The sequence below is a fragment of the Humulus lupulus genome, chromosome X, assembly GCF_963169125.1.
Source record: "Humulus lupulus chromosome X, drHumLupu1.1, whole genome shotgun sequence".
In the NCBI taxonomy this organism is placed as follows: Eukaryota; Viridiplantae; Streptophyta; class Magnoliopsida; order Rosales; family Cannabaceae; genus Humulus; species Humulus lupulus.
Genome location: NC_084802.1, coordinates 1,089,005 through 1,115,482, shown reverse-complemented (window position 1 = coordinate 1,115,482; position 26,478 = coordinate 1,089,005). Strand labels below are relative to the sequence as shown.

General features: G+C 32.2%; 7 protein-coding genes across 8 annotated transcripts; 5 read left to right on the top strand and 2 right to left on the bottom strand.

The window, feature by feature from the left end:
- Positions 1 to 1,573: 1,573 nt before the first annotated feature.
- On the top strand, positions 1,574 to 2,608 carry LOC133804363 (glutathione S-transferase T3-like). Its single transcript, XM_062242528.1, has 2 exons — positions 1,574 to 2,432; positions 2,598 to 2,608. The coding sequence occupies exons 1-2, from the start codon at positions 1,574 to 1,576 to the stop codon at positions 2,606 to 2,608; spliced, it is 870 nt and encodes a 289-aa protein (XP_062098512.1).
- Positions 2,609 to 3,136: 528 nt separating this feature from the next.
- On the top strand, positions 3,137 to 4,438 carry LOC133804360 (uncharacterized). Its single transcript, XM_062242524.1, has one exon. The coding sequence runs from the start codon at positions 3,137 to 3,139 to the stop codon at positions 4,436 to 4,438; it is 1,302 nt and encodes a 433-aa protein (XP_062098508.1).
- Positions 4,439 to 4,910: 472 nt separating this feature from the next.
- On the bottom strand, positions 4,911 to 6,993 carry LOC133803178 (uncharacterized). The gene is made up of 4 exons (XM_062241145.1): positions 6,804 to 6,993; positions 6,422 to 6,529; positions 5,285 to 5,452; positions 4,911 to 5,158 (listed from the first exon to the last, which is right to left on the bottom strand). Exons 1-4 carry the CDS (start codon positions 6,903 to 6,905, stop codon positions 5,036 to 5,038), a joined length of 501 nt encoding a protein of 166 aa, XP_062097129.1. The 5' UTR covers positions 6,906 to 6,993; the 3' UTR covers positions 4,911 to 5,035.
- A 1,428-nt stretch (positions 6,994 to 8,421) lies between these two features.
- LOC133804359 (protein neprosin-like) lies at positions 8,422 to 10,586 on the top strand. Its single transcript, XM_062242523.1, has 7 exons — positions 8,422 to 8,502; positions 8,592 to 8,678; positions 8,774 to 9,031; positions 9,128 to 9,289; positions 9,404 to 9,457; positions 9,563 to 9,709; positions 10,206 to 10,586. Exons 1-7 carry the CDS (start codon positions 8,422 to 8,424, stop codon positions 10,584 to 10,586), a joined length of 1,170 nt encoding a protein of 389 aa, XP_062098507.1.
- Positions 10,587 to 12,881: 2,295 nt separating this feature from the next.
- On the top strand, positions 12,882 to 14,940 carry LOC133804357 (protein neprosin-like). Its single transcript, XM_062242522.1, has 7 exons — positions 12,882 to 13,052; positions 13,185 to 13,271; positions 13,365 to 13,477; positions 13,748 to 13,907; positions 14,012 to 14,065; positions 14,192 to 14,338; positions 14,560 to 14,940. Exons 1-7 carry the CDS (start codon positions 12,882 to 12,884, stop codon positions 14,938 to 14,940), a joined length of 1,113 nt encoding a protein of 370 aa, XP_062098506.1.
- Positions 14,941 to 18,157: 3,217 nt separating this feature from the next.
- LOC133804356 (protein neprosin-like) lies at positions 18,158 to 20,435 on the top strand. Its single transcript, XM_062242520.1, has 7 exons — positions 18,158 to 18,337; positions 18,432 to 18,518; positions 18,612 to 18,905; positions 19,012 to 19,170; positions 19,633 to 19,686; positions 19,773 to 19,919; positions 20,055 to 20,435. The coding sequence occupies exons 1-7, from the start codon at positions 18,158 to 18,160 to the stop codon at positions 20,433 to 20,435; spliced, it is 1,302 nt and encodes a 433-aa protein (XP_062098504.1).
- A 659-nt stretch (positions 20,436 to 21,094) lies between these two features.
- On the bottom strand, positions 21,095 to 26,274 carry LOC133803177 (protein EARLY FLOWERING 3). Of its 2 annotated transcripts, XM_062241143.1 has the most exons (5): positions 25,921 to 26,274; positions 25,490 to 25,811; positions 24,072 to 24,937; positions 22,461 to 22,512; positions 21,095 to 22,344 (listed from the first exon to the last, which is right to left on the bottom strand). In XM_062241143.1, the coding sequence occupies exons 2-5, from the start codon at positions 25,703 to 25,705 to the stop codon at positions 21,319 to 21,321; spliced, it is 2,160 nt and encodes a 719-aa protein (XP_062097127.1). In that variant the 5' UTR covers positions 25,706 to 25,811; positions 25,921 to 26,274; the 3' UTR covers positions 21,095 to 21,318. The 2 variants fall into 2 exon arrangements, with proteins under 2 accessions (XP_062097127.1, XP_062097128.1); XM_062241144.1 differs by lacking the exon at positions 25,921 to 26,274 and having other exon boundaries at positions 24,072 to 25,332; positions 25,490 to 25,629.
- Between the last annotated feature and the right edge of the window lie 204 nt (positions 26,275 to 26,478).

The following is a 26,478-nucleotide window of genomic DNA, read 5'->3' as shown; positions in this document are numbered from 1 at the left end:
TTCATTTCAATTATTGAGGAGTGAGGTGACTCTAATAAAGTCTTACGGCGGCGCCCATCTTTTTTCTTTTTCTTTTTTTCTTTTTCTATTTATTTTCTTCGTTTGGGTTAGTTAGGTATACAACTAGTAAGTAGTCTCTCCACATTTATGTATGTATGAGCCTATTTTCTACGAGAAAGAGCATAGAGCCAAGAGGTGAGGAGGTCCTCTAATTCCAAACCCAACTTCACAACATCTCACGACACGTTTAAACCAACCAAATTCTGACAATGACTAATAACTTTGTTTTTCTTTCTTTTTCACATTTTCAACTTCTTTTTGATAATTTTGTTGTTGAGGTGTGACTGACCTTATGCCAAAATCAATCAAATGGTCTAACCGAGAAGATTAGGACTTGTAGGAACATTTTCCAGTTACCAAAAATGATATATGGAAAGTATTTTTAAAATTTTCATTATTGGAACGCTTTCATAAGAATGCATATAAAGTGAGTGGTGGGTCTAATATTGAAGATGTGTCCCAAGAGTATTCTACCATAGAGCTAAGCTTCTATTTGCCCCTACTCTATAACAAAAATATGGGAGACAGAACTCAGTTTTTTCTAGGTAATGTTTTATATAGACCAACTCGAAAAAGGTTCGAGCCTGAAAATGCCGAGACTAATTGCATACTGAATAGTTTAAGTAATGTCGCAATGCATCTTAAAAAGAATGACCTAGTTGGTCACTCATCTTAAAATTATTTTTGCCACAAAAAAAAAGATTTAAATATTTATCTTTAACTTATGAACAATTGATATTTTTAATATTGTGTATTTATGCCGCAAATACCCCTAAATAAGACCCTCTCCGTCTCTCTAAGACTCCACACCGCCACCTAATTTATAGATGGCCATTAGGCCAACTACAATGCCGATTGCCATAAACGTAGTCAGTTGACTTTTTCTGACAGGCCACATATAAAAAAAATAGCTTAGCATTGGACCCATGCGTTGCCAATTAATATGGAAGGAGCCGTTGCCTCTGTGAGGCAACGGTGCCTTCTCTATATATTTTTTTTTTTTGAACTATATATATATATATTATAAGAAATGTATCCGTTGATAAAAAACGGTAATATTAAAAAAAATTCTTCTATAAATACTCATCTATTTCATTCAATTTTCACACCATTTCATACATTTTTCTTCCAAATTATCAATATCACAAAATTTATTTTTTTACCAATGGATTCCCAAAATTCTCAAACTTTTCCAAATTCTCCAAATACCAACTCCCAAAATCTAAATTTTCAAAATTCATCATTTTCTCCATATACCAATCCCCAAAATCCAAATTTTCAATATTCTCATTTCAATCAAAATTTTCAAAATACTCCTTCTACTAATCCTCAAAATCCAAATTTTCAATATTATCAATTTAACCAAAGTTTTCCAAATTCTCAAAATTATCCCATGTCTTCTTACCCTTACCAAAATTTTGGCTCTATTGAGACACCCCAACAAGCTCCATTCTTCACACCAACAAATTCACTACCATATGCATTTCATATGCCTTCCCTACACCAACCCGAAATGGTTTCAAGAAATTATAGGCCAAGTATGGAAAAGTCTAGTATTGATTTGAATCGTGAAACATCATCGACATCTGTCTCTGAAACCCAACCTGAACATAGTGTTGAAGGGTTGGAAAATGTAGTTCTACACAATGAAGATGAATCAAGGCATAAATGTAAAGTCAGCTGGAGCAAGGAAGCCACTATACTTCTGATAAGTGGATGGCTTAATACATCTAAGGATGCCATTGTGGGGAATGACCAGACTTCTACACATTTCTGGGCTCGAATCGCAGATTACTTCAACACCAACCAAAAAGGTGAGCAAGCAAGGACTGGAAGGCAATGCAAAGACCATTGGAACAAGATGAATCAAAAGGTGGCGCGATTCAATGGATGTTATAAACGAGTTCAATTAGCACATCACAGTGGTTGGTCTGATGAGCAAATTCTTGAGAATGCACATCAATCGTACAAATCTGAAAATAACAACTCAAATTTTCTGCTTGTGGATTGTTGGAGATTGCTAAAGGATGAGCCGAAATGGAATACAATGTACCAAACAAAAGGTGGTAAGAGAACAAAGGTGTCAGATACAGGGGCATTTACTTCTTCTTCCAATGCAGATATCAGTGATGATGAAGTACGTGAAGTGCGCCCTATTGGCCAAAAGGCAGCAAAGAGAAAAGGGAAGGAAAAAAAAGACACACATGCTAGATTTATAGAGATTAGTGAACGGAAAGCATCTGCATTGGAGAAATTGGTGGCGATAAAAGAGAAAGAGGCAGAAGATAATAGGATGACAAAATACATGGATTATCTCATCATGGATACGTCGCATATGACTCATGAACAAAAGAAAGATCATGAAAACTTATGTACTTATATTAAGAATAATATCCTGAAGTTGTAATTGCTATGTATTTTTATCAATCGCATTATTATGTATTTTATTTTATTTAAATAAATTATCCTTTATGTTAACGGCTACATTTCAACGGCTATATTTTAACGGCTACATTTTAACGGCTATATTTCAACAGCTATATTTTAACAGCTATATTTTAACGGCTACATTTCAACGGCTACATTTCAACGGCTATATTTTAACGGCTACATTTTAACGGCTATATTTCAACGGCTACATTTTAACGGCTATATTTTAACGGCTACATTTCAACGGCTATATTTCAACGGCTATATTTCAACGGCTACATTTCAACAGCTATATTTTAATGGCTATATTTTAACGGCTATATTTCAACGGCTATATTTTAACGGCTATATTTCAACGGCTACATTTCAACGGCTATATTTCAACGGCTATATTTTAACGGCTACATTTCAACGGCTATATTTTAACGGCTACATTTTAACGGCTATATTTCAACGGCTATATTTTAACAGCTATATTTTAACGGCTACATTTCAACGGCTACATTTCAACGGCTATATTTTAACGACTACCATGTCTATAAATACCAAATTTCAATATTCCTTTTACTCAACTCTCCATTCAATCCTTCATTTTACTCTTTCATTCATCTTTCATTCCCAAATATCATATACTCTAAGTTCAACAATGGATTCGCCAAATTCTCCGAATCCATACGACAATATGAGTCTAGAGGATATCATAATTGCAGAGTGTACTGACGATCATGATGATCAATATTTCAAAGCGCTCATGGATGGAGGTAGCTCAACAAGACAAGGAAGAAAGAGAGCCCACATTGATAGAGGTCATGTAGAAGGACACCAACGTTTGTTCGATGACTACTTTTCTGATGAACCGGTGTATACAGAATATCAATTTCGAAGAAGATTTAGAATGCGTAGACATGTATTCCTACGCATAGTGCAAGCTCTAGAAAATCATTCAGAGTATTTCCATACGAGGTTTGATGCAGTCGGTAGAAGGGGGCTTTCGCCATTACAAAAGTGCACCGCTGCTATGCGAATGTTGGCATATGGAGCGCCTGCCGATTATGTTGATGAGTATGTTCGAATTGGTGAAACTACTGCTATTGAATGTCTAGTCAATTTCGTTCGAGGAGTGAATGATATTTTTGGGACCGAATATTTAAGACGGCCCAATGCTGGGGACATTCGTCGCTTACTTCAAATAGGGGAGGTGCGTGGTTTTCCAGGCATGTTGGGAAGCATTGATTGTATGCACTGGGAATGGAAAAATTGCCCAGTTGCATGGAAAGGACAATTCACGCGAGGTGATCACGGCAGGGCAATAATCATGCTCGAAGCAGTTGCATCACAAGATCTCTGGATATGGCATGCATTTTTTGGTGTTCCGGGATCCAATAATGATCTGAACGTGTTAAATCAATCCCCATTATTCACTGAAATCTTACAAGGGCAAGCTCCAAGAGTTGAGTTTACAATAAATGGCACACAATTCAACAAGGGGTACTATCTAGCAGATGGTATCTATCCAGAGTGGGGTACATTTGTTAAAACTATCCCACTACCTCAAGGAGAGAAAAGAAAATTATTTGCTCAATGCCAAGAAGCGGTACGTAAAGATGTTGAGCGAGCATTTGGAGTACTTCAATCTCGTTTTGCTATTGTACGAGGACCTGCACGTTTTTGGCAAAGAGATGTTCTCAAAGATATTATGTATGCATGTATCATATTGCACAATATTATTGTCGAGGATGAAAGAGATGCATATGAGAGTTTGGTTGATTTTAATTATGATGACGGCCCTACAAACACCCCAACAGTTGAAGTATTGCATGGACCTATTTCCGACTTCCCGACAATGCTGCAAGGAAATGCTGAAATTCGTGATAGAAATATTCATCGCAATCTTCAAACAGACTTGGTGGAACACATATGGTCAAAATTTGGAAATAATTTTAATTAGTTTTTTTTTTAATTATGTTAGATTGATTAATTACGATTATGTCATTTTATAAGTTTTTTTTAAAATTTAGTCTAATTTAAATATCATGTACTATTTATTTATATTAATATATGAATTTAAAAATTTTAGTATGATAATATTTATAATTATAAAATGATATATTAAATAATAATATGTGGGGACCATAGTTGGCAATTTTTAGGGTAGCTTGCATTTGAGTATTTTTAAGAAATATGTTGCCAAAAGTGATGTGGATGAGAGAGAAAATAAAAAATTATATTTTTTAGTTGATTTAGACATTTTAGGCAATGTTGGAGTAGTTTGCATTGGAGATGCTCTTATGCGCTATGCTTATACCCAAAAGTGAGGCCTATACCTATTTAAACCATCATTTGTAATCGGTAGCTAAAAATAATTTTATGATGGCAATAATTTCCATATCATGATATCCATATCCATAGGAAGTAGAAAGTATAGCCCAAGTAATGTGCTACTATTATTCTGCTACCAAAGCAGTCTGATCTCAAGCGTATGTTTATACAGAATTCTGTGCTAGATTTACTCCTCTCCTCTCCAACACAAACACAAATGGTATTGTTACTTCACCACAACAAAAGTTGAGCGGAGATTGGAAATCATAACTGGGCACTCTCCCTTCTCATCATACTCAGCAAACTCCCCAGCTGACAAGTCTATCTCATCAAATTTTGTACCCTCCAGCTACACAACACAACACAACACAAGTCATGGTGAAGAGCATTATATTATTGTTGTAACTAACAAAACAAAGACTGAAAAACACTCTCTTTCAACAAAAAGGGAAATCTAGAAAGAAAGAAAACTTACAGATGCAGCCTTCCACCCATCAACAAAAAGGTAGTTCAAAGGTTCATAACCTCTGCAGTCAAACAACATCAAGGGAGTGAATTTCCCTGTCTCACTAGCTTCATTGGTCAGCGGTTGACCGCGACCTGGGATCATTGTGATAGTTCCATCCCTACCGCAAAACTTGCACTGTAACACAAAAAGTATACTTTACCAACCCAAACAGCTTGGTCCAAATACATAAATATCATTTATGCTCAAAAAAGTAAAAGAGGGAAAGTAATGCCAATCATCAATGGTGCACTTTCCACCCACCAAACCATAAATGGAATTAATTTGTGTTGAAAAACCATAACAAAGAAGAGCCAGGTCCCCAAAAACGAAGGGCTAAGAGCAAGAGAATTAGACTTTACAGAACAAGGACTTAGCCTCCGGAGGATCAATTTAATTAATCAAGAAAAGGGTATTTGTCAAATGCACTGTACGAGCATTAAAGTTACAAGAACTAGGCAGATCACAGAAAATTTGACTGTAAGACTATGCTGGCATCATAGAAACTCAGTAACAAGACAAATTTAGCATTTTGGTTGATTGATCATAAAAAGTTTATATCCCTGATAGGCTGATATTTTAAAGTTCGACCCAGTCACAAATTCAGTACAGCATGGGTTCAAGAAAACAGAGAAACAATGTTGATAAAATAAAACTACTGATTTCTCATATATAAATACATAAGCTCACTTGTCTGAGCTAAAGAGCTTCCAAAAATCAAAACTACAGAGACTTTAAGGTACTTAATTGCGTCATTCAAAACTAGCTCAAGGTGGTTGGGTGTGTGGGAAAGGGGAAGGTGTTCTAATCCCATTGTCATTTTATAGACAAGATACTAAATTGCAGCGTAAACAATAACACACAGATAAATATATTTATATGGACCAGGATTCAATGGCACATAGTGTTACACCGTGATAAACAATGGAAGACCAAGCTGATCTAACATGTTTATACATGTGTTTCCATCAAACCATCCCTATATATATGTATATGTATATGTCAAATAGTAAAGACTGATCTCATCGCTATCAATTTATTTATCATTAATTGCAAATGAAGCAAGCATAAAATTCCATTACTTGAAAGCAAAGGCATAGGAATTACCTTCTGAATGAGATGAGCTGTGCCCTTGCCTACAGGGAGAGGAACAGTCTCATTCAATGTCAAAGAAGTTTCTTTCTGGGTCTCTTCTCCACATCTTCCACATTTCAGCTACAACAATGCAAAAACAATACTACCCAGATCAAAATGAAGGTGAGGATCAAACCCCAGGAGCTAAGCCAGCAATATAAACCCTAAATTAATATCACAAAAATAGTTAAGATGATATAGATTACAACTACAAGCATACATGAACAATGGAAGTTAGCAGAATCGCCAATTTCAACAGAGACAGCAGTACAGTTTGACTAAGCTTTCATTTTAGGAGGCAATGGCATAAGAACAGAGAAATTGGAGTGTTAGAGAGATAGAGAGAGAGAGAGACCTTGAAGAGGTAGGAGAAATTGGGGTCATCGCAGCCGCCTTGGGGCTGAAGATCGGTGAGGTTCTCGAGCTCAGCGGTGATCTGAAGCATATAGTTCACCATTTTTGGGGCTCTGGCGTCAATCCAAAGCTTCTCTTTCTCACAACTTTTATTTTAAGCTTTCATCATCTACTTCCATTCCATTCTATTATTCTCTATCTTGTAATAAAAACACATTATTATTTTTAAATAATCACAAAATTATGGGGCTATTGTATAAAAATTGAAGTGGATTTTTGTTAATTTCAAAGCGTTCGAATAATCATTTTTTTAATAAAAAAATTACATTAAAAAAATAAAAAAAGGAAGTTCTTTAGTAGTATTTTATTCAAAATAAATTATATGGTGTGACTACATACACAATAAGGTTAACCAAACCAATTGTACATAATACTAAGATACTATTTGATTGCCTTTTTATAAAAAAAATTGATTATCTTTAAATATCAACTAATTGCTTTTAAAAACATACAATCATTAAATAATTATTGTATGATTTTTTATTGTTCAATTGATTACATAAATAAACAGCTCAGTGGTAGCTAGCTTTACTAGTAAGAACTTGAAAGTTTAAAAGATGCTATATTAAATAATTATTTGGGATGAGTTGATTATATATAGAATAGAATTAGAGGAAATTTATTATTAATTCTCTAAGCATGCATTCATACCTTAGGTGTGGGGATTTGAATCTCTTCGCCTCATTTCTAAGCATTCATATTTTTTTTACATATATATATATAGCCAACGATCCAGTGAGAGTAAAATAATTGTATTTATTGGATGTGTAAACTCTCTGTACAAAGGAGAGAAATTAGTCCTTAAATAAGCACTTGCTTAGCTACCAGTAAATAACACATTAATGATAAAAAATAACCACCTAATACAATGACCATACTTAAAAGAGTGAATAATATGTTTTTTTTTGGTTCAAAATTTGTTGAAGTTAAAAATATTATATAAATTTGTAAATGTGAATCCATCCTTGCTAAAAACATTAATGAAAGACCCCTCTAATGTCTAAATACACTATATATTGGGCCTTACGAAATATTAAAGATAATGATTAATGAGTCTTTTTTGTAGTAAGTTTCTAAATGTTCATGGTATTTTTAAAAAGAATTTTAAAAAATAGGCCATTGGATTAAGGGGCTCTAGGAGTGGGCCTGGCCCGCCTTAGTTCAGTCCATGTATATACCATTTATAGCATTTAAAATAGATTATATATACGGTCAACATGAAAAGTAGATGATCATATTAAGGTGAAGTTGAATCATGCAATTTATTCTGTTCATATTACGTACGTACCACTGAAATATTTTTTGAATGTCTAATTAACAAAATATTAATTTAGAAAAACACCCCTTCTTATTAGATTAATTAATTAATTTTCTCTCTCTCCAAAAGTGATTTGATTAATTTTCTACAGAAATCAATCAGAATATATATTGTGTAGAATATTATATGGTTTAGTGTCATACATATTCATATGAAATTGTAGTTTGAGACAGAGACATATAAATATATATTGATGAAAATGTCCTGTTTTGAGGTAGTTTTGGGAGTGACCTTTATGATTATGAGTTTCTGTATGCTATTATCAACTGCTACTGATCAGAAAGTTGGAACCAAAACAAGCCATATCCTCAAGACCATACAGGTATTTATATAAATTAATAAAGTAGACAATAAGTTTGTTATTAATTAATTATTATTATTGTTAATTGGGGATGATCGATGGAGATGTAGAGTGAAGATGGAGATATTATTGACTGTATTGAGGTGTACAAGCAGCCAGCTTTTGATCATCCTGCTCTACGTAATCATACCATCCAGGTCATCATCACTATTTTATATATACACATATATATAGTACTACGTACTGTTAATTATATATTATAACATTAATTTTGAGAATAATTAATTAGTAGAAGAGAAGAGAACAGATGGCACCCAGCTTTGAGGGAAATAAGAATGATATTATTGAGGGTGAAGATTTTCATAGTAAGAATATGGGAATGGAAGTAAGACAAGTATGGAAAAGAAGAGGAGTGAGGTGTCCAAAGGGAACCATACCAGTTCGACGAACCATGAACCAGCAGCCACTTAGCAGCAGGGCCATAAGGAAACCACACTACTACTTTCATACTAACAACAACTTCTCCTCAGTTCAACTCGCAAATCACTCGGTACCTACCTACCTACCTACCTAAACAATCTATATAATCTATCTCTATCTCTGTCTCTATGATGATGATGTTTATATATGTATGTATATATATCAGAAGGCGATACTGCTTACAGTAGGGTATAGATATTTAGGAGCTAAAGGAGATATCAAAGTGTTCAATCCTAATGTGGAGAAGGACGATGAGTACACCACTTCTCAAGTTTCTCTCAATAACGGTCCTTACTATGACTACGAGAGCGTTGAATCTGGATGGGCTGTACGTACTACTACTACTACTACTACTCTTAATTAATTATGTGTGTATGTGTATGTGTATGTGTATGTGTATGTGTATGTGTATGTGTATGTGTAATTTGTAATTTTTTTTCAGGTGAACCCGAGTGTTTATGGGGACAGACAGACTCGATTCTTTGTATATTGGACGGTAATAATGATAATAATAAACTTATTATATATAAAATAATAATAATAATAATAATTTACAGATAAATATTATGTTATGATATGTATTGTATATATATATTTATAGAGTGATGGTTCAAGAACAACTGGTTGCTTTGACCTGACATGCCCTGGTTTCGTTCAAACGAGCAATGAAATAGCTCTTGGTGCAGCAATCTACCCCTTACCCCTCCCTAATGCCCTTCCTTACCAAATAACCGTTTACATTTTTAAGGTAAATAATATATTTTTTTCATATTTACTTTTCATATATTTTTAAGGTAAATTCTGAATAAATTATAGTATCGAAACAGATGTCTAAATAGTCTGTTGCACGCATGCCTATTTTTTTGTGTATGCATGTAAAATTTGACAGTTTGAACTCTGTTTTTGGCTTCGTAAACTATTCGAAATTTTTTGAAAATTTGTAGGATATTCTAAATACCTACAATGAACACCTTGATATAAAAAAAATTAGTATTATATCTATCCTGGTGCCGAAATAGAAAAAAGATGCACCGATGTTGCAAAAAAAAATGTGCATTGTAGTCGTTCTCTACGTATATATTTGGACAATAAAAATATTATTAATTTCAGAACTATATAGGAGTAATTATTAGTGAAAAAATAGATTATTTTTTAATGTTACCATACAAATTAACATTCTTGATTTCAACTCTATTTGGTTACATATTAAGAATGTATATTATTAATTAATTAACTTATAGCAGGATCCTATGACAAACAACTGGTGGGTGGAATATGGAGAGAAGATAAAAATAGGGTATTGGCCGGGGGAGATATTCGAGGCCCTACGTTCGAATGCGGAGAGTGTGGAGTGGGGCGGCGAGGTGTACAGCACCACCGTCGGCCACACTCCACACACCGCCACCGGAATGGGAAGCGGCCGCTTCCCAGACACAATGTTTGGCTACTCAGGAATCATCAAGAGAATTCGAATCCACGACAATTCTGCTGCCTTGAAGTTCCCTGAATGGGTTGAAACATTCACCGATGAGTTCAACTGCTACGATGTTCTCTATGTTGGAGATTACATTGTTGATCCTGAGTTTTACTATGGAGGCCCAGGAAAAAATCCAATGTGCCCTTGATTAATTATTTAATTATTTATATATATATACTTGAATTATTGGCTACGTACAAGATTATACATGCATGCATGCATGGTAATTTTTCATTCATGGATGTCTAGTTATCTTTCTGTTTGGATATGGGACTATAATAAAAAAATTGTTCTTACATATTTAGTTATATTGTTAACGTTTATTTAGTTTTATTTTGAAAATTTATTAATTATTTTTATGATTTTTATATAAATTTTAAATAAATAAATAAATAATATTATATATAAAAGAATGACATAACATATTAAAAGAAAAATTAAACCAAAATAGAGTTTATAGTTTTTTTTTAATAATAGGATAACCTTTTAGACCACAAACTATCCTAAGTTACAAAACATTTATGATATTATTCAAATCACACCTCAATTATTGGTAAAAAAAATTCTTTATTCTTATAAATATTATTCTAATTTTTTATTTAGTTACACAATCATACTATTTATACACACACTACATTTATATATAATGTATCTATTATGTATTATATATTATTATAATAATAATATTTTATAATATTTGAATTTATATCTATTTCAGTATTAAATATCATTATAATAATAATATTTTATAACATTTGAATTTATATTAATATAATTAATAAATATCTAATGATATTTTATAATATTTAAATTTATATATTAATATAATTAATAAATATTTATTTTTAATTTATTTTAAAAGTATATTCCATTAAATATTTAGAATATTCAACAAAAAAAAACTGCTAAAATAAAAAATTTATGTTATATCTACACACTTAAGAAGAAGAAAAGATATATAGAGGAGATATTGTTATCAAATAAAGTTATTTAATTGTGATAAAATGATACTCTTGACGATATAAATTCATTTTTGTATTTAATATAGTTCTACCTCTGAAATATCTCATTTATACGAATGAAAATTTATTTTTTAATTATATATACATTTAACAAATTTAATAATTTATTACACATCATATATAGCTGGAGCCAAGACCAAAAATGTTTTATTATTTAACTGCACATTCAATTTTTGTTAAGTATATAAATTATCGTTAACTAATTAAACATTATCGTGCATATGCAATTTACTATAGTGGTGCACATAAAAAAAGAAAAGAAATTTATTAATTAGTGTTTTTCGCATTATGGAAAAATGAATATGTTTATTTCATAAAGTGACAATACATGATAACGTTCTATAATTCTTCTCTTTTTTAAGTGTTTTATTTTTGGGTTTTGCTTCAGTTACGATATACACACACACACACACATATATATATATATATATATGTTCTAATGGAAAAATATTTAATTAGCAAGCATAAAAGGTCAAACTCAGTTAGGAAACTGTTTCTCATAATTAATCATTTTTGGAAGTTTGCATAAATTACTTTTCATATAATTGAGTTTTGCTCACAAATTAACGTACGTTTTCGAGCCCTGTAGAGTAGAATAATTAATAAGGGTTTTATTTATTTTCCATAATAAAGGATAAGCTTTAAAATAAATGGATATTAATTACGAAATACTATAATTAATAAGATGATTCACCTTACTTCATATATACTATTAGAGTTAGAAATAAAAAACTAGCACCTCGCAATTTTTAATTTTATTTATTTTTAACTCAAAATAAGAACTGATAAAAATATAAATAATTTAAAATTTAAAATATTATTTTATTAGAATCAAAATTAATTGTAAAATTACAATATTAATATGTATCGTATTGTATGCATTAATATTGTAATTTAATAAACATATAAAAAAAGGGGTGAAAAGAAATTTTAAAATTTTATGAAGAATTAATTTAGATAAAAAGAAAGTGAAGAACTCTCAGGAGAGGGAAAAAAAGTGTAAATACAGAAGCATCCAACTAGATATAATAATAATAATAATACATTTATATAGTATTATCTTAAAAATAATAATTAAAAAATAAGTAGGAAAAAGTAATAAATTTTGTTGTAAATATTTGATGTAAAAAATCATTATTCACATGTTTGACTCGTCTTGATTTATAAGGAAATAAGTTATGTGAATAAAATTCTGATACCTATTACCAAATTAATAATCATTTGTATTAATTAATTAATTAATTTATTTACATAAAGAAAAACAATTTCACTATAAATAGAGAATGATAATTCACTACATTTGATGAGCCAGGCCAGCTCTGCTTTTGCCTAAATATTATTCATTTTTAAAAGATTCTTCTTTCTCGGTCTTATCGTCTAAGCAAAGCTATAGCTTGTGGTTCTGAGTTTGTGGTTTAGAAATGGAGAGTAACACTAGTTCTACTCTAACACCCATTTTTTCATTTTTATTAGTAGTGATTTTGCACTGTGCAAACGCAGCTAGCAGGTCAATCAATTATAGTCAAACTCTGCTGGATCAACTTGATTTGAAGTTGAAGCTTCTCAATAAGCCTCCACTTAAGACTATCAAGGTTATAGCTTATATAAATGATTTTTTGAATACGTACTTATGGATTTTGTACTTTTTGCTACTTGGGTTTTTCTGGGTTAATGTGACTGATTTTTTTTCTAATGATAAAATAAATGTTTATATATATTTGCAGAGTAGTGATGGAGATATTATAGACTGTATTGACATATATAAACAGCCTGCTTTTGATCATCCAGCTTTGAAGAACCACACTATTCAGGTCCACCCACATATATATATATTTATATATATGTATGTTGCTCATTCTTTTAACTGTTTATTAATTAATCTTATATTAATTTTCAAAATGCAGATGAAACCCAGCGATTTTGAGGCACAAACGACTGAAAACGACACCTCAAAGGCTGTCGTTTTTTCACAAACATGGCAGAGAAACGGAGGTTTCTGCCCAGAAGGAACCATTCCCATTCGCAGAATCCAAAGGAAAGACTTAGCCAGAGCCGACTCTCTCCGACGTTTCGGCCAAAAGAGCCCTTATCACGTTGTTCTTAGCAACGCCGTGAAGTTGAACACCACAAGAAACGACGTGGCAAACTCTGTCGTTTTGCTAAACGACACCCGAAGTGTCTCCCTACCCGATATAGTCAATCGTTCAGTAAGGAATGATAATATTGAAACGTTTTTTCTTTTAAAATTTAAAATTTATTAGTAATATTATTTAATTATATATATATAGGTGGCTTTGCTAGTGACTTTGGGGTACAATTACATAGGAGCTCAAGGAAGTATAAATGTATGGAACCCAAGAGTTTTGGCAGATGAATACTCAACTGGCCAAATCTGGCTTAAGGCTGGCCTTGCAGACACCTTTGAGAGCATCGAGTCAGGCTGGGTCGTACGTAATTCCTCATATATAATAATAATATTAATAATAATGATTGACCAAATAATTAAACACATTTACATATTTTAATTAAATTTGATTTTTGTTATGCATAGGTAAACCCAAAGTTGTATGGTGATACACTCACAAGACTTTTTGCATATTGGACAGTAAGTATAGTATAGTATAGTACTGTTCAGTGTTCATTCTTTTTATTTATTTAAATATTTTTTAATTTTATGGTTATTAGTTAATTATAATATACTGATTATATATATATATATGTAAATGTATAGACGGATGGGTACACATCAAAAGGTTGCTTTGACCTGACTTGCTCAGGTTTTGTTCAAACCAATCCAAACGTAGTCTTGGGTGGAACCCTTGAACCTTGGTCAACCCAATCTGGACCCCAATACGAACTCCCAGTTACCATTACACTGGTAATAACCAGTTACCAGTTACAATAAAATGGTTTTTTTATATGGTTTAATTTGAATATTTTTATATTACAAAAATATGATTTCTCTAAAATATATCTGATATTTAATTAAAACGTAAAGTTGTGGTAAAAAACAATATATATTTTTTTAACAATAATTTGGATTTAAATTTATCTTATAATTTAAACTTTTTTTTTCTTCTTCCAAATAAATATAAATAGGATCCAAAGGCAGGGAATTGGTGGCTTAAACTTGGACAAAACGTGCCGGTAGGGTACTGGCCGGGCAGTCTGTTCGGGTACTTGCAACACAGCGCGGTGATGGTGCAGTGGGGCGGGGAAGTGTTCAGCCCAAATGTGAGGCAAAAGCCTCACACAACGACGGCCATGGGGAGCGGGGAGTTCGCCCGGCTGCTCCATGGGTCGGCGAGCTATGTGAAAGGGGTGAGGATTATGGACTATTCTTTGTCGTTGAAGTACCCTAGTTGGGTGGGCACTTGGGCGGATGAGGACTATTGCTACTCGGCCTACAATGAGGTTAAGTATGGGGTTGAGCCCACCTTTTATTTTGGTGGCCCTGGTCGAAATACACTTTGCCCTTAGAGATTGGATTTGTAGTAGTGTAATAATAACAGTTCTTTATTAGTGTTATCTTTTGTTTTTCAAGAAATATTCGAGCGATAATAATTATTAAGAGATCAATTGATGTGGCATATGGCAAATATTTGAGATGCTTTATTTCTGGCCATTACAAGAAAACAAACCATGCACCAAGAACCACCACCACTGCCACACTTACCAATTAACTCGATCTAAATAATTTATTTACCTTCTACTAATAACAATTATATATATTAATAAAAGTAAGTTTTCTATTGTAACAAATTTTATTTTTTGAAGTGAAAAATGATTTCATGGTGCTGAGAATATCAGCTATAACAAGGGAGTGTACACATTGTGGATAAATAATTACATGTATAGTCTTTATGAGCTTTTTATTCTACTAGAGAATCAATATGAAAAAATGATTATATAAAAGATAATTTATTATCTTATATATGCATTTAACAAAGTTATTTAATTGACAAATTATTTTTTTTAGCATTGAGTAAGAAATTAGAGAGAGTGGAGAGTATTAGAGACAATCGTACGTTTTTTTTATTGAATGTGTAAAATCTCTGTACAAAGGAGAGAAATAAGTCCTTAAATAATAAGAACTCTTGGTTCAGTAACAAATAGTTATTTATTAAACAAACCATGCACCAAGAACCACCACCACTCGCATACTTACCAATTAACTCAATCTAAAGCAACTTATATTATCATTTATATATATATTTTTATATATATATATATATAAATCTATATTTGTAGAAATATGAATTTGTTCATATAGTATATATTCTTATCCAAAAATGTAATTTGTTTGTAAAATAAGTATATACCGCGACCATATATATTTTGTTTCATTATATACACTTCATTTCATTTATATATACTTCGTGACTGAAAACAAATATTAATTAAAGTTTAATTTTAATAATTCTAAAATTAGTGCAAAAAATATAATAATTTAATTACAGTACAAATTTTTAAAGAAAAATTATAGAAAATAGCCCAAAATAAAGCTATCAAGAAACTAATGTCCTCATTTTTAAAATTGTAGATAAATGACCATTTTACATTGTTGATTACCTAAATTGCCTTTTTATATAATTTATTTATTTATTTAAGACTGTATGACTTTAATATAGTGGTATATGTATATTAATTTTGTTTAGTTAGTTTTTATTTTAAAGTTATATTGATTTTTTAAGTTTTTTATAAGTTGTTGGTATATTATTTTTCAACTAGTGCATATGTTTTTTGTGGTATAGTATATAATTTTTTTTTGTGATATTTAATTTCTATTTTATTATACATAGTGGTAGTATATAATTTTGTATCATGGTATATACATTTTAATGGTATTATATAACTTTGTTAGCATAGTATATACATTTTTTAGTAATAATTTTGTAAGTTTTGATGGTATATTATTTTTCAACTCAGTATATATATTTTGTGGTATTGTATATCATTCAACAACCCATAAAAAACGAAAAAAAATCAAAATAACTTTAAAATAAAAACTAATTAAACAAAACTAATATACATATACCATAATATTAAAATATTTAGAATAAAATAATAATTTATTAAATGGTGTATTTGGTAGTATGTGATATTAAATAGATGATTAGACTATTTTACTACAAAATTAAAAACATGGACATTTACTTACTTTCACACAATATTAAGGGTCATTTTGCACCATGCTCCAATTTTAAAAAGAAAAATTATGAAAATTGAATCTATAAAATAGCATATAGTACAATTAAGTAAAAAAAAGATAACATAAAATCTATTTTTCTTATATTTTGAAATGTAAGATTATTTATCAATGTCTACTAAGCTTGTTTTTTTATAAAATTAAGGCTCAATGTATGGATTTTTTTTAAAAAAAAATCTCACCAAATAACAAATTATTAATATATATATTAAGAAATAAAATTTACTATTATAATAAGTTTACATTAGTTAATTTTAATTTTATAAGCTTCTACTCTAAACTAAAGATCAATATGAAAAAGAAAATATTATAAAATAAAAGTTATTATCTTATATATACATTTAACGAAGTTATTTAATACACCAATTATTTTGTTATTATGGCTCGATATCAGGATAAAGACTATTTTTTAAGATTATCATTTATCAACGTGTTTAAATAAAGTATATATCTTATCGTAAATTAATTGTATATTATCTAGAGAATAAGAATGCAATTAATAAAAAAAAATGTTTCTCATAACGTTCTTTCTTGTTTTTATTTTTAGTTTTCCTTTAATTAGGATATAATAGAAATGGAAATATGTTTAATTAAATAAAAGGCCAAACTCAATTAGGGAACTGTTTCTCAGACACCTTGAGTAAAAGACTTCACATATATATAACTGGAAATAATAAAGACCTAACTCATCATTACATATAAAATAAGAATTATACTATTTTAGCTTCTTATATATTTGACTAAAATACTATTTTTTTTTATATATATATATAATTCTTTTCAATATCAGTTATTAAAACATACTACTTTCCTATTTCTCTATCTTTTTTTTATATGTGGATAATTATATAATTGTGTTTTTTTGTAGTTATTTAGAGTATTAATAAATTAAATTTTTTTTAAATAATTTACCGTACAAAAAATATGCTTTAAAAAGTCTATTATATATTTGTTTTTTTTTTATACTCGTGTAAAATATTTTATATTGAACTCTAATAAATTATTCAAATTTGTAGAGTGTCATCTAAAATAGTTGAGATTATATTAATCTAAGTTGACGAAAATAACAAAAGAAATGTAGGTACATCCATATTTTGCATCTGTATTAATAGGAGAATTTTCCTTTAATAAAATAGGATTTATTAAGGGAGAGATAATTATAAAAAAAATAACGTATTCGATTACAAAATTTGAGTATTGCTATAATCCAAAAAAGGTACACGTGAATAAAAACATATAGGATAAATATTATGAAATTAAGAGAGTATATATAGTATTTATTTGTTTTAAAGTATTTAACATATGTACTTCTCTATATATAGTGAGTGACAACGTAGACTTATACTAAAACTTCATGAGCCAGCTATCTCATTATAACACATTAAATATATACATACAAAATACTCCTCTCTCTCTCTCTCTCTCTCTATATATATATATATATATATATATATAGGTAGCCTTGTTCTGGGTTTGTGGTATATAGAAATGGAGAGGAGTAAGAGTAGTGTTAGTAGTACTCTAATACTAATAATTTTCTCATTAGCAGTGAATTTGGATCTCTTTTCTCACTATGCAAAAGCAGCTACGTCAATCACTAATCAAACTCTCGATGAAGTTGATTTGAAGCTGAAGCTTCTCAATAAGCCTCCGCTTAAGACTATCAAGGTTATATATATTTACACATACACTGAATTTTTACTTTTATTTTCTGACTATATATACATGATTTTGAATTATATATGTAAATATATATTTGCAGAGTAGTGATGGAGATATTATAGACTGTATTGATATGTATAAACAGCCTGCTTTTGATCATCCAGCTTTGAAGAACCACACTATTCAGGTCCACGAACATATATATATATATATATGTATATATGTTGCTCATTCTTTTAACTTGTTATTAATTAATCATATACTAATTTTCAAAATGCAGATGAAACCCAGCGATTTTGAGACACAAACGACTGAAAACGACACCTCAAAAGCTGTCGTTTTTTCACAAACATGGCAGAGAAACGGAGGTTTCTGCCCAGAAGGAACCATTCCCATTCGCAGAATCCAAAGGAAAGACTTAGCCAGAGCCGACTCTCTCCGACGTTTCGGCCAAAAGAACCCTTATCACGTTCTTAGCCAGGCAACGAACACCACCACACGAAACGACAGCCCGAAACCTGTCGTTTTGAAAAACGGCACCCGTTTCACTCAAGCACCTGTATCCAATCGTTCTGTAAGGAATAAGTAGTCAGAATTGATATTGGACGTCTTAATTAATTTAATTGAGTCATTATTACATGAATTTTACATAATTAATTATATTATATTATATTATACAGGTGGCTATGCTAGTGACACTTGGGTACAATTACATGGGAGCTCAAGGAAATTTAAATATTTGGAACCCTTTTGTTGTAGCAGACGAGTACTCAACTGGTCAAATCTGGCTTAAGGCTGGAATTTCAGGCCTCTTTGAGAGCATCGAAGCTGGTTGGGTGGTAATTATCATTATCATTAGTTCCTCCTCAAAAATCTAATATTTTTATTTTTGAATTTTTTAAACACAAAAATGGAAATATCATTTTTATTTTTGTTTTTTATTTTTAAAAAATAAAAATATATTTGATAACTATTTTTGTTTTTTGTTTTTAAAAATAAAAAATAAAAAATAATAAATGCGTTTGATAATTTTTATTTTTATGTTTTGCTTAACAATATAAAATGAAGTGGTGATTTGAAGACTAAAAGTTGAAAACAATTTAAAAAAATTTTGAAAGTAAAAATTTTCTATTTTCAAAATTTAATACATTTTATTTAAAATTTTAAAAAAATAATAAATAAAAATAGAGTTACTAAACTTTAATTATCAAATTTTAAATTAATTAAATAAAAAACTGTTTTTAAATGGTTACCAAACAACACCATTATGTGCTTAATTTTTTGTTTTTTATTTTACACAGGTAAACCCAAAGTTATATGGTGATACAGCCACAAGACTCTTCGTATATTGGACAGTAAGTGCTCCTCATTTTCAAAACATACATATAATAAATTGTGATATTATTATAATTATTAATTGATTATTTTTTTATATATGTAGAAAGATCAGTATGAATCAACAGGTTGCTTTGACCTAACCTGCTCAGGTTTTGTTCAAACCAATCCAAAGGTAGTTCTGGGCGGAACCCTCGAGCCTTGGTCAACAGAAAGGGGACCCCAGTACGAACTCCCGGTCACCATTACACAGGTAGGTTTGTGTCTGTGTTATTATCTGGTTAGACTATGTGTTTTGATCGAAAGGATTTCAAATATAATATTAATTATTGGGATCTCGGCAATGTAATAAGTATGCTAGTGATTGGTTTTGTGCTTTTTTTTTTAGGATGAGAACACAGGGAATTGGTGGCTTAAATTGGGACAGGATGTGGGAGTAGGGTACTGGCCAGGGAGTCTGTTCGGGTATTTGAAACAAAGCGCCATAATGGTGCAATGGGGTGGGGAAGTGTACAGCCCAAACGTCAGGAAAAAGCCTCACACAACTACGGCCATGGGCAGCGGTGAGGCAGCCAGCGCGCTCCATGGGTTTGCCTCTTATGTGAAAAACGTAAGAATTATGGACTATTCGATGTCGCTCAAGTACCCTGAATGGGTGGACACTTGGGCCGATGAGGACTACTGCTACTCGGCCTTGAATCAGGTCAAGTATGGGGTTGAGCCCACCTTTTATTTTGGTGGCCCGGGCAAAAATCCACTTTGTCCTTAGATTAGAAGACTTACTTGTTCTATTCATTATATTGAATATTATTGATTATGCAAATCATAATAATAATAATTCCTTTTATATTTATTTATTATTATATATTTAAAGGGATTATTACTAGGGTATATTTTTTGGTTTTTTATTTGAATGATGTGGCATAGACCTTTTTCTAGTCCATACCAAAATACCACATCGGAAACAAACATTAAATTAAAAGAACAACATTAACATAATAATGGATAATGGTTACAATTAGCTCAAGAAAACAAAGAAAAAAAAATTAAATCCTCATTTATAAACATAAACTTAATACGACAACAAAGACAATTAGAGTAATTGTTTCCTTCACGAGCATAAATGATGAACTGAGTAGAAATTGAATCAAACTAGTTTGAAAACAAGGAACAGATTGAAAACAGGGTGAGTAGGGTGGGTGAGTAGGGTATGTAGTATAATGTCCCATTTGCTCTACTACATGTTGTATTTTTATAAGTTTTTTTAGTGAATTTTATCATAAAAAAAAAACCTTGTTTGGTGTTAGAAATTGGATGTGTGTGAATCATAGATGTAAGAAATTTATCAAACTAGTAAAGAAACTATACTAAAATAAAGTATGGTTGCCAAGTTTCAACTTTGAGGCAACCCAAGAGGAAATCTAGACCTCATTCCAAAATTCAATGCCTCTACAGCTCCACTACATACGAAACTTGAAAGAGACACCATATTTATGTATATATTTTATGTTACACTCAACGGTAGTAGTGATCTTCCACAGCTATGCCATGCACGTTGTCTGAATATACTACAGTTACTTGGTCAAAAACAAAGGGGAACTGAAATTCCGTTACAAACACAAGATAGAAACATAAAAGTAATCTAGACCGATTCAAATTGTTTTCTTTCTCTCTTGTTGTATGAATCGGAATATCCGAGCAGCTGATTCGGTTGCGGTCCTCGCATTGTGGGGTACGACTTTGATCACTCGGATTGGCTGGTCAGTATCATCGTGATGATGATGATCAGGCTGAGAAGAAGCAACCTCTGGAACAACAGGAGCCGTAGGAGGAGCATTGTGACTCGACCCATTTTCTTTTGTTCTCCCAACTCTAGGACTGTTAGCTGTACTTCCTTGAAAATCAACACTGCCTTTAGATGCCTGAAACTTCCTGGCTTTGGGAACGGATACACTCTTCTTGGTTGGCAGATTACAGGAGCCCTGTTGCTCCGTGTTTGAATGGACTTCCGCCCCAGGTATCTGACCAATCTCACCGTGCGCACCAGGTCCTGAAAACTGGCTGCCTTCTTCAACTGCCAAACCTGACTTTATTGAATTAGACATTGGCATGCCATACGGGGGATAGTACGGATGACTAACTGGATAAGTACCGGGGAAAACCCCGATTCCTTGATGATCCGAAGCTGGGATTCCATAGGCTGAATTGGCGAAATTACCTGGAACAGGACCTGAACCAAAAGGTCCATGCCCTCCAAAACCTGCTCCCATCATTCCAGGTCCCATGTATGGCTTGTATACAAGGCCTTCAGAAGGAGTCATTACTGGAACCAACCACTGAGGACCTGGTGGTTGATGGAAACCCCAAGGACCCATTCCATTATCGGTCATGGTAGCCACTGTCTGCAGATGTCCCATGTATGGTCCGTAGTTCATAAAATGACTAGTTGTTTCGATAGAGCAAAAGGATTCTTTCCCAACTGCATTTTCTGCAGAAAACTCCATTTTTTGATTTGGCTTCTCTGAATCGTCTTTGCAACAAGCAATAACAGGGAGTGGCTTTACAACAACATACTCCTGTGAAAGTTTCTTTGCTGGATAGCTCTTCAAGGAGGATTTTTCTAAGATGTCACCATCTTCAAGCATGATATTTGGTGATCCAGCAATCAATCGTTGGACCTATCGGAAAATAAAAAGATAAGCTATGTATGATTTTCTGAGCAATAAACACTTGATGCAGCAACATCAGTTGCTATAATACTACCTTTTGATAGAAGAATTATAGAGTGGCATACCTTTATCAATCTATGCAACTCAAATAGTTGAACTGCAAATACTCTTTGCTGACTGTAGAGAGTAACAGGAGTTGAATCAAGAACATATTTCCATAGTTACCAAATGAACATTGGCAAACATAAAACCAACTGAAGGTAACGCAAGAATCGACTACTGGGTATGATGCAGCATCAGGAACATTGTAATATCTTACAAAGAGACATGCATTATTGACAAACCCACCTAACCTAGGTAGTGACCACTGACCAGTAACTGATTACCACTCAACACAACTCTTAAACATACTTAAAACTCACAAACTTCTCAGACCTCCTTGGTCGATATAACAATCTGAATTTAAGTAATTGGAATGGAGACCATTTAAAAACAACTAATGAAAAGAATAATAATTACATCAACTCATCCACACACCCCATACCAGTCACCAAAGCCTAGAACCTCTAACCCCATAGGCCTCAAACCTAACTTCCCATGCAAGAGCAACTATGGTTTTACTTGGAACTAATTAATTTATGGTACTTAACTCTACAGTAAAATTGTAGATGGGAGAAATATGAAAAATTGTCAAGCCAATTTGCTGACTTCTTTAACCAGAATATATATGGAGTTATTCAAGGCAATGCAATAAATGGAAATCTTGATGCAAAGCAAAGAATTAAGATGTAATTATAATCTTGCAAATAAAAGTCAGAAGAGAAATGCAAGACAGAGCTCGTTAGTTAACTTCTGCATATATACAGCTTCGTTTTTATAGCAAAAGATGTACATGCACTCAATCATAACAAGCAACCCAGAAAAGACACATTGCTTATAATAATTGAAGGAAAAAAATACATGGGGGAAAACAAGAAAACCAACTAAGAAATTTTCAAACAAGCATGATATGATCTTATCAGAGATTATCTCCTCATCACAAAGTTACCACTACTTAACAATCTCAAATGAGCACAGTCAGATATTTATAGGAGAGATTATCTCCTCAACACAAAGTCACCACTACTTATCCACCCTGCCAAATTGACATTCCTCCTCTTGTTTCCCTCACAGCTCCAGGCCCTCGATTTCCATGAAAAGAAATTTCTCCAGTAGTCAAAGGGAAAACCAAGCACTACCAAACCGAGACAGGATTATACCCAAAAACAGATGCCATAGGGCAAAATAATGAGATGATACGCTGTCTCGGGGGTCGCCTTGACGTCTCCCTGTTGTAAGATGATTCAGTATCCACAGTTAAAATGTTATCGAGGGCCTTTCAGCACATAAAAATTCCACTTTAAAACGGATCTCAGAATTCCCAGGTGAAAGTTTCACCATCCTCCAGCATCTTGATATTAGCAGTTAATTTGTACTCCTAATAGTTATATTCCATGGCATGGCGAATACAACAATCTAAATATGACTTGACATAATAATGAAAAGCTAAAGCTAGCCACAAGAAGTTTTATATTTTCCTAGAAATTCGTTACTCTCCTTGAAGAAGAATAAGAAGAAAAAAAATAGATCTCAATAAGCCTATCATACATGGCACATGCAAAGTACATCCATATTTTCAACGTGTAACAGAAAGAGCAAAGATACCTTATCTAAAAGTAAAGAACAAAGATACGTACTTGGCAATTGCTCTTCTTGCTTTCCAAAAATGTTTTTGACCTATTATGCCAACAACATCATCCGGAGAGATATCTGTGCCCGATATCGAATCCACCATTGATGTCTCAGAGCCATCATCGAATTTATCTACATTTTCAACTTCAAGCTGTGAGGAGATACAAGTTCTGTTGCTATTGCTGTTGTGGTCGCTATCATTCTCAGGTTCATTGGATCTGCTACGTTCCACCCAACAATGGGACTCACTTCTCGGCTGAAAGTCATTCCCTCCCTCCATGTCCCTTGCTGATTTGTTGAGATGATCACGCTGTCCACCACTCCCTAGCTGTGCCCCCCCAACTCTAGACTCTTGTAAGCCAACCCCACTATCACATGACCTGCTAAAATTAGACACAGCATGCTCAATGCTTTCCATATTTGAAGATTCTTTGATTTTCTTCGAAGGCCCATCAATCTTCTCTCTAATTGATGTCACAATATGATTCTCACTTTGGAAATTTGCTCTCACGTCCTCTCTTCTCTCACTTCCTGGGTCTCGGCTAAAAGTGGCAGCCGTCAAATTATTTTGCTTTGGATTCTTGTCATGGATATTTTGTCTACCCACGGGCTGTCCAGTACGAGTAGAGCTTACCGAAGAAAATGTTTCTCCACCGACACACTGACCTGCTGTTGCTTGAACAAATATAGGAACCATAAAATCATCATCGTCATCTCCTACCTTCTTTCTCTGCTCATGTTGTGCCGCGGCCGCAGAAGCATTTCTGATTTTTCCCTCAAAATCACGAGGCTGGAAATTTTCGGACCAATGAGTAGGCATTGAAGGAGGTCCGTTGCGAGGAAAGACTGTGTTTCTTTCAACACCACACCCCTAAACCAAAAAATAAATAGAAAAATAAAGCCACAATAAAAACCATCCAATAAGGAATGGCAGAATAATCCCTTGCCCACACAACACTACTATTTTGAACAACTTTACTATCAAGTAGTAAAAGAAAATTGTCAAGGGGCGTGCAACTTACTTACAAAGCGTAAAGCTCATTTGAACTCTTAACCAGAAAGAGAATATGATAGTTCCTAACAATTGGAAACTCAATCATAATACTAAAATCTATCGAAAACCTTGTAATTAGAGCTCAAAACAAGTATGAAGCTTCTAAATTAAAACACATTCATTACCCCTAAGACCATGTACCATCCATTTAATCAACTTTCCTGTTGAGTAGTTTTGTCGACCAAATCTCAAAAGTTGCATTTCTTCACTAGCTAATATCCAACAAAACCATATAAACATACATCTTCATAAAAATATGAATTCACATAAAAGAAAGAACTATTTTGTCATTGCTAATTTGAAAGCCATGGGAATCCCATCTCATATGAATAACAAAAGAAATTAAAGTGACTAGGGAAAAAAAATTACCTGACTTGAGGAAGCTGAAGGAACCATATTGCTTGCAGATTTGGAATTCAGAGGAAGAATTCCAGAACCAAATCTCTGGGATGGTATACTAAGCTGTTCATAAAGAGCCATCTTATTCCTTGGAGGTGCTCTAGGTCCTCCTTTCTCTGTATCATTTACATGTAATCTTGGGAACATAGGTCCCATACTTTTCCCATCATCTTTTCCTCTCTTCATCTCCTACTCTCAAATCCAATTCAAACTCACAAACACCCTTATCTCATAAATCTATGATTGATTGGAATCAACCAAGAAATCCCAGTACTCTAACACTAAACCCCACCTAGAGAAGTAAGAAAAATTAAAACTTGTAATGATTCAAATCTCAAATACCCAATATATGTATATGCATATATGTTCTGTATGAACTTTCAGCTAAATAAAAATTAAACCTTGAAGCAACCCAAGATTCAATCTCCTTCAACATAGGCTCTTCCAAAGCTCAAAAACTGGAAATCAGGCAAAACCCATATGCCCAAATCGAGTATTGACTTTTTTTTTATAGGAAGGACTTGGAAGAAATGGTTTTTTTTTTTCTAAAACTGTAGGATAATAAGAAGAAGAAGAAGAAGAAGAAGAAGAAGGTGGGTAAAGCAAAGAGAGAAAAGGAGAGTTAGATTGGGGAAAGGAAGAAGAAGATTAGGTGTAAGGCTGGGTTTAGATATTACAGATTCCTAAGAAGAAGATGATCTGCTTAGAAAAGAAAAGGGAAAGGGAAAGGGAAAGGGAAAGGCCAAAAAGTGCATAGTTGTGGGGTCTTCTCTAGACACAACTATAAATATTTTATATTATTATTATTATTAAAAATGGATCTGTCTTTTTTTTTTTTCAATTTAAAATAAAAACTTTGGTCATCAAATCTATTTTAGCTTCACCACGAAATTTCATCATTGAGTAACTTTTGTACTTGGCTATATTTTTTCTTTTAAATTAACACTTTTGTTAATTAA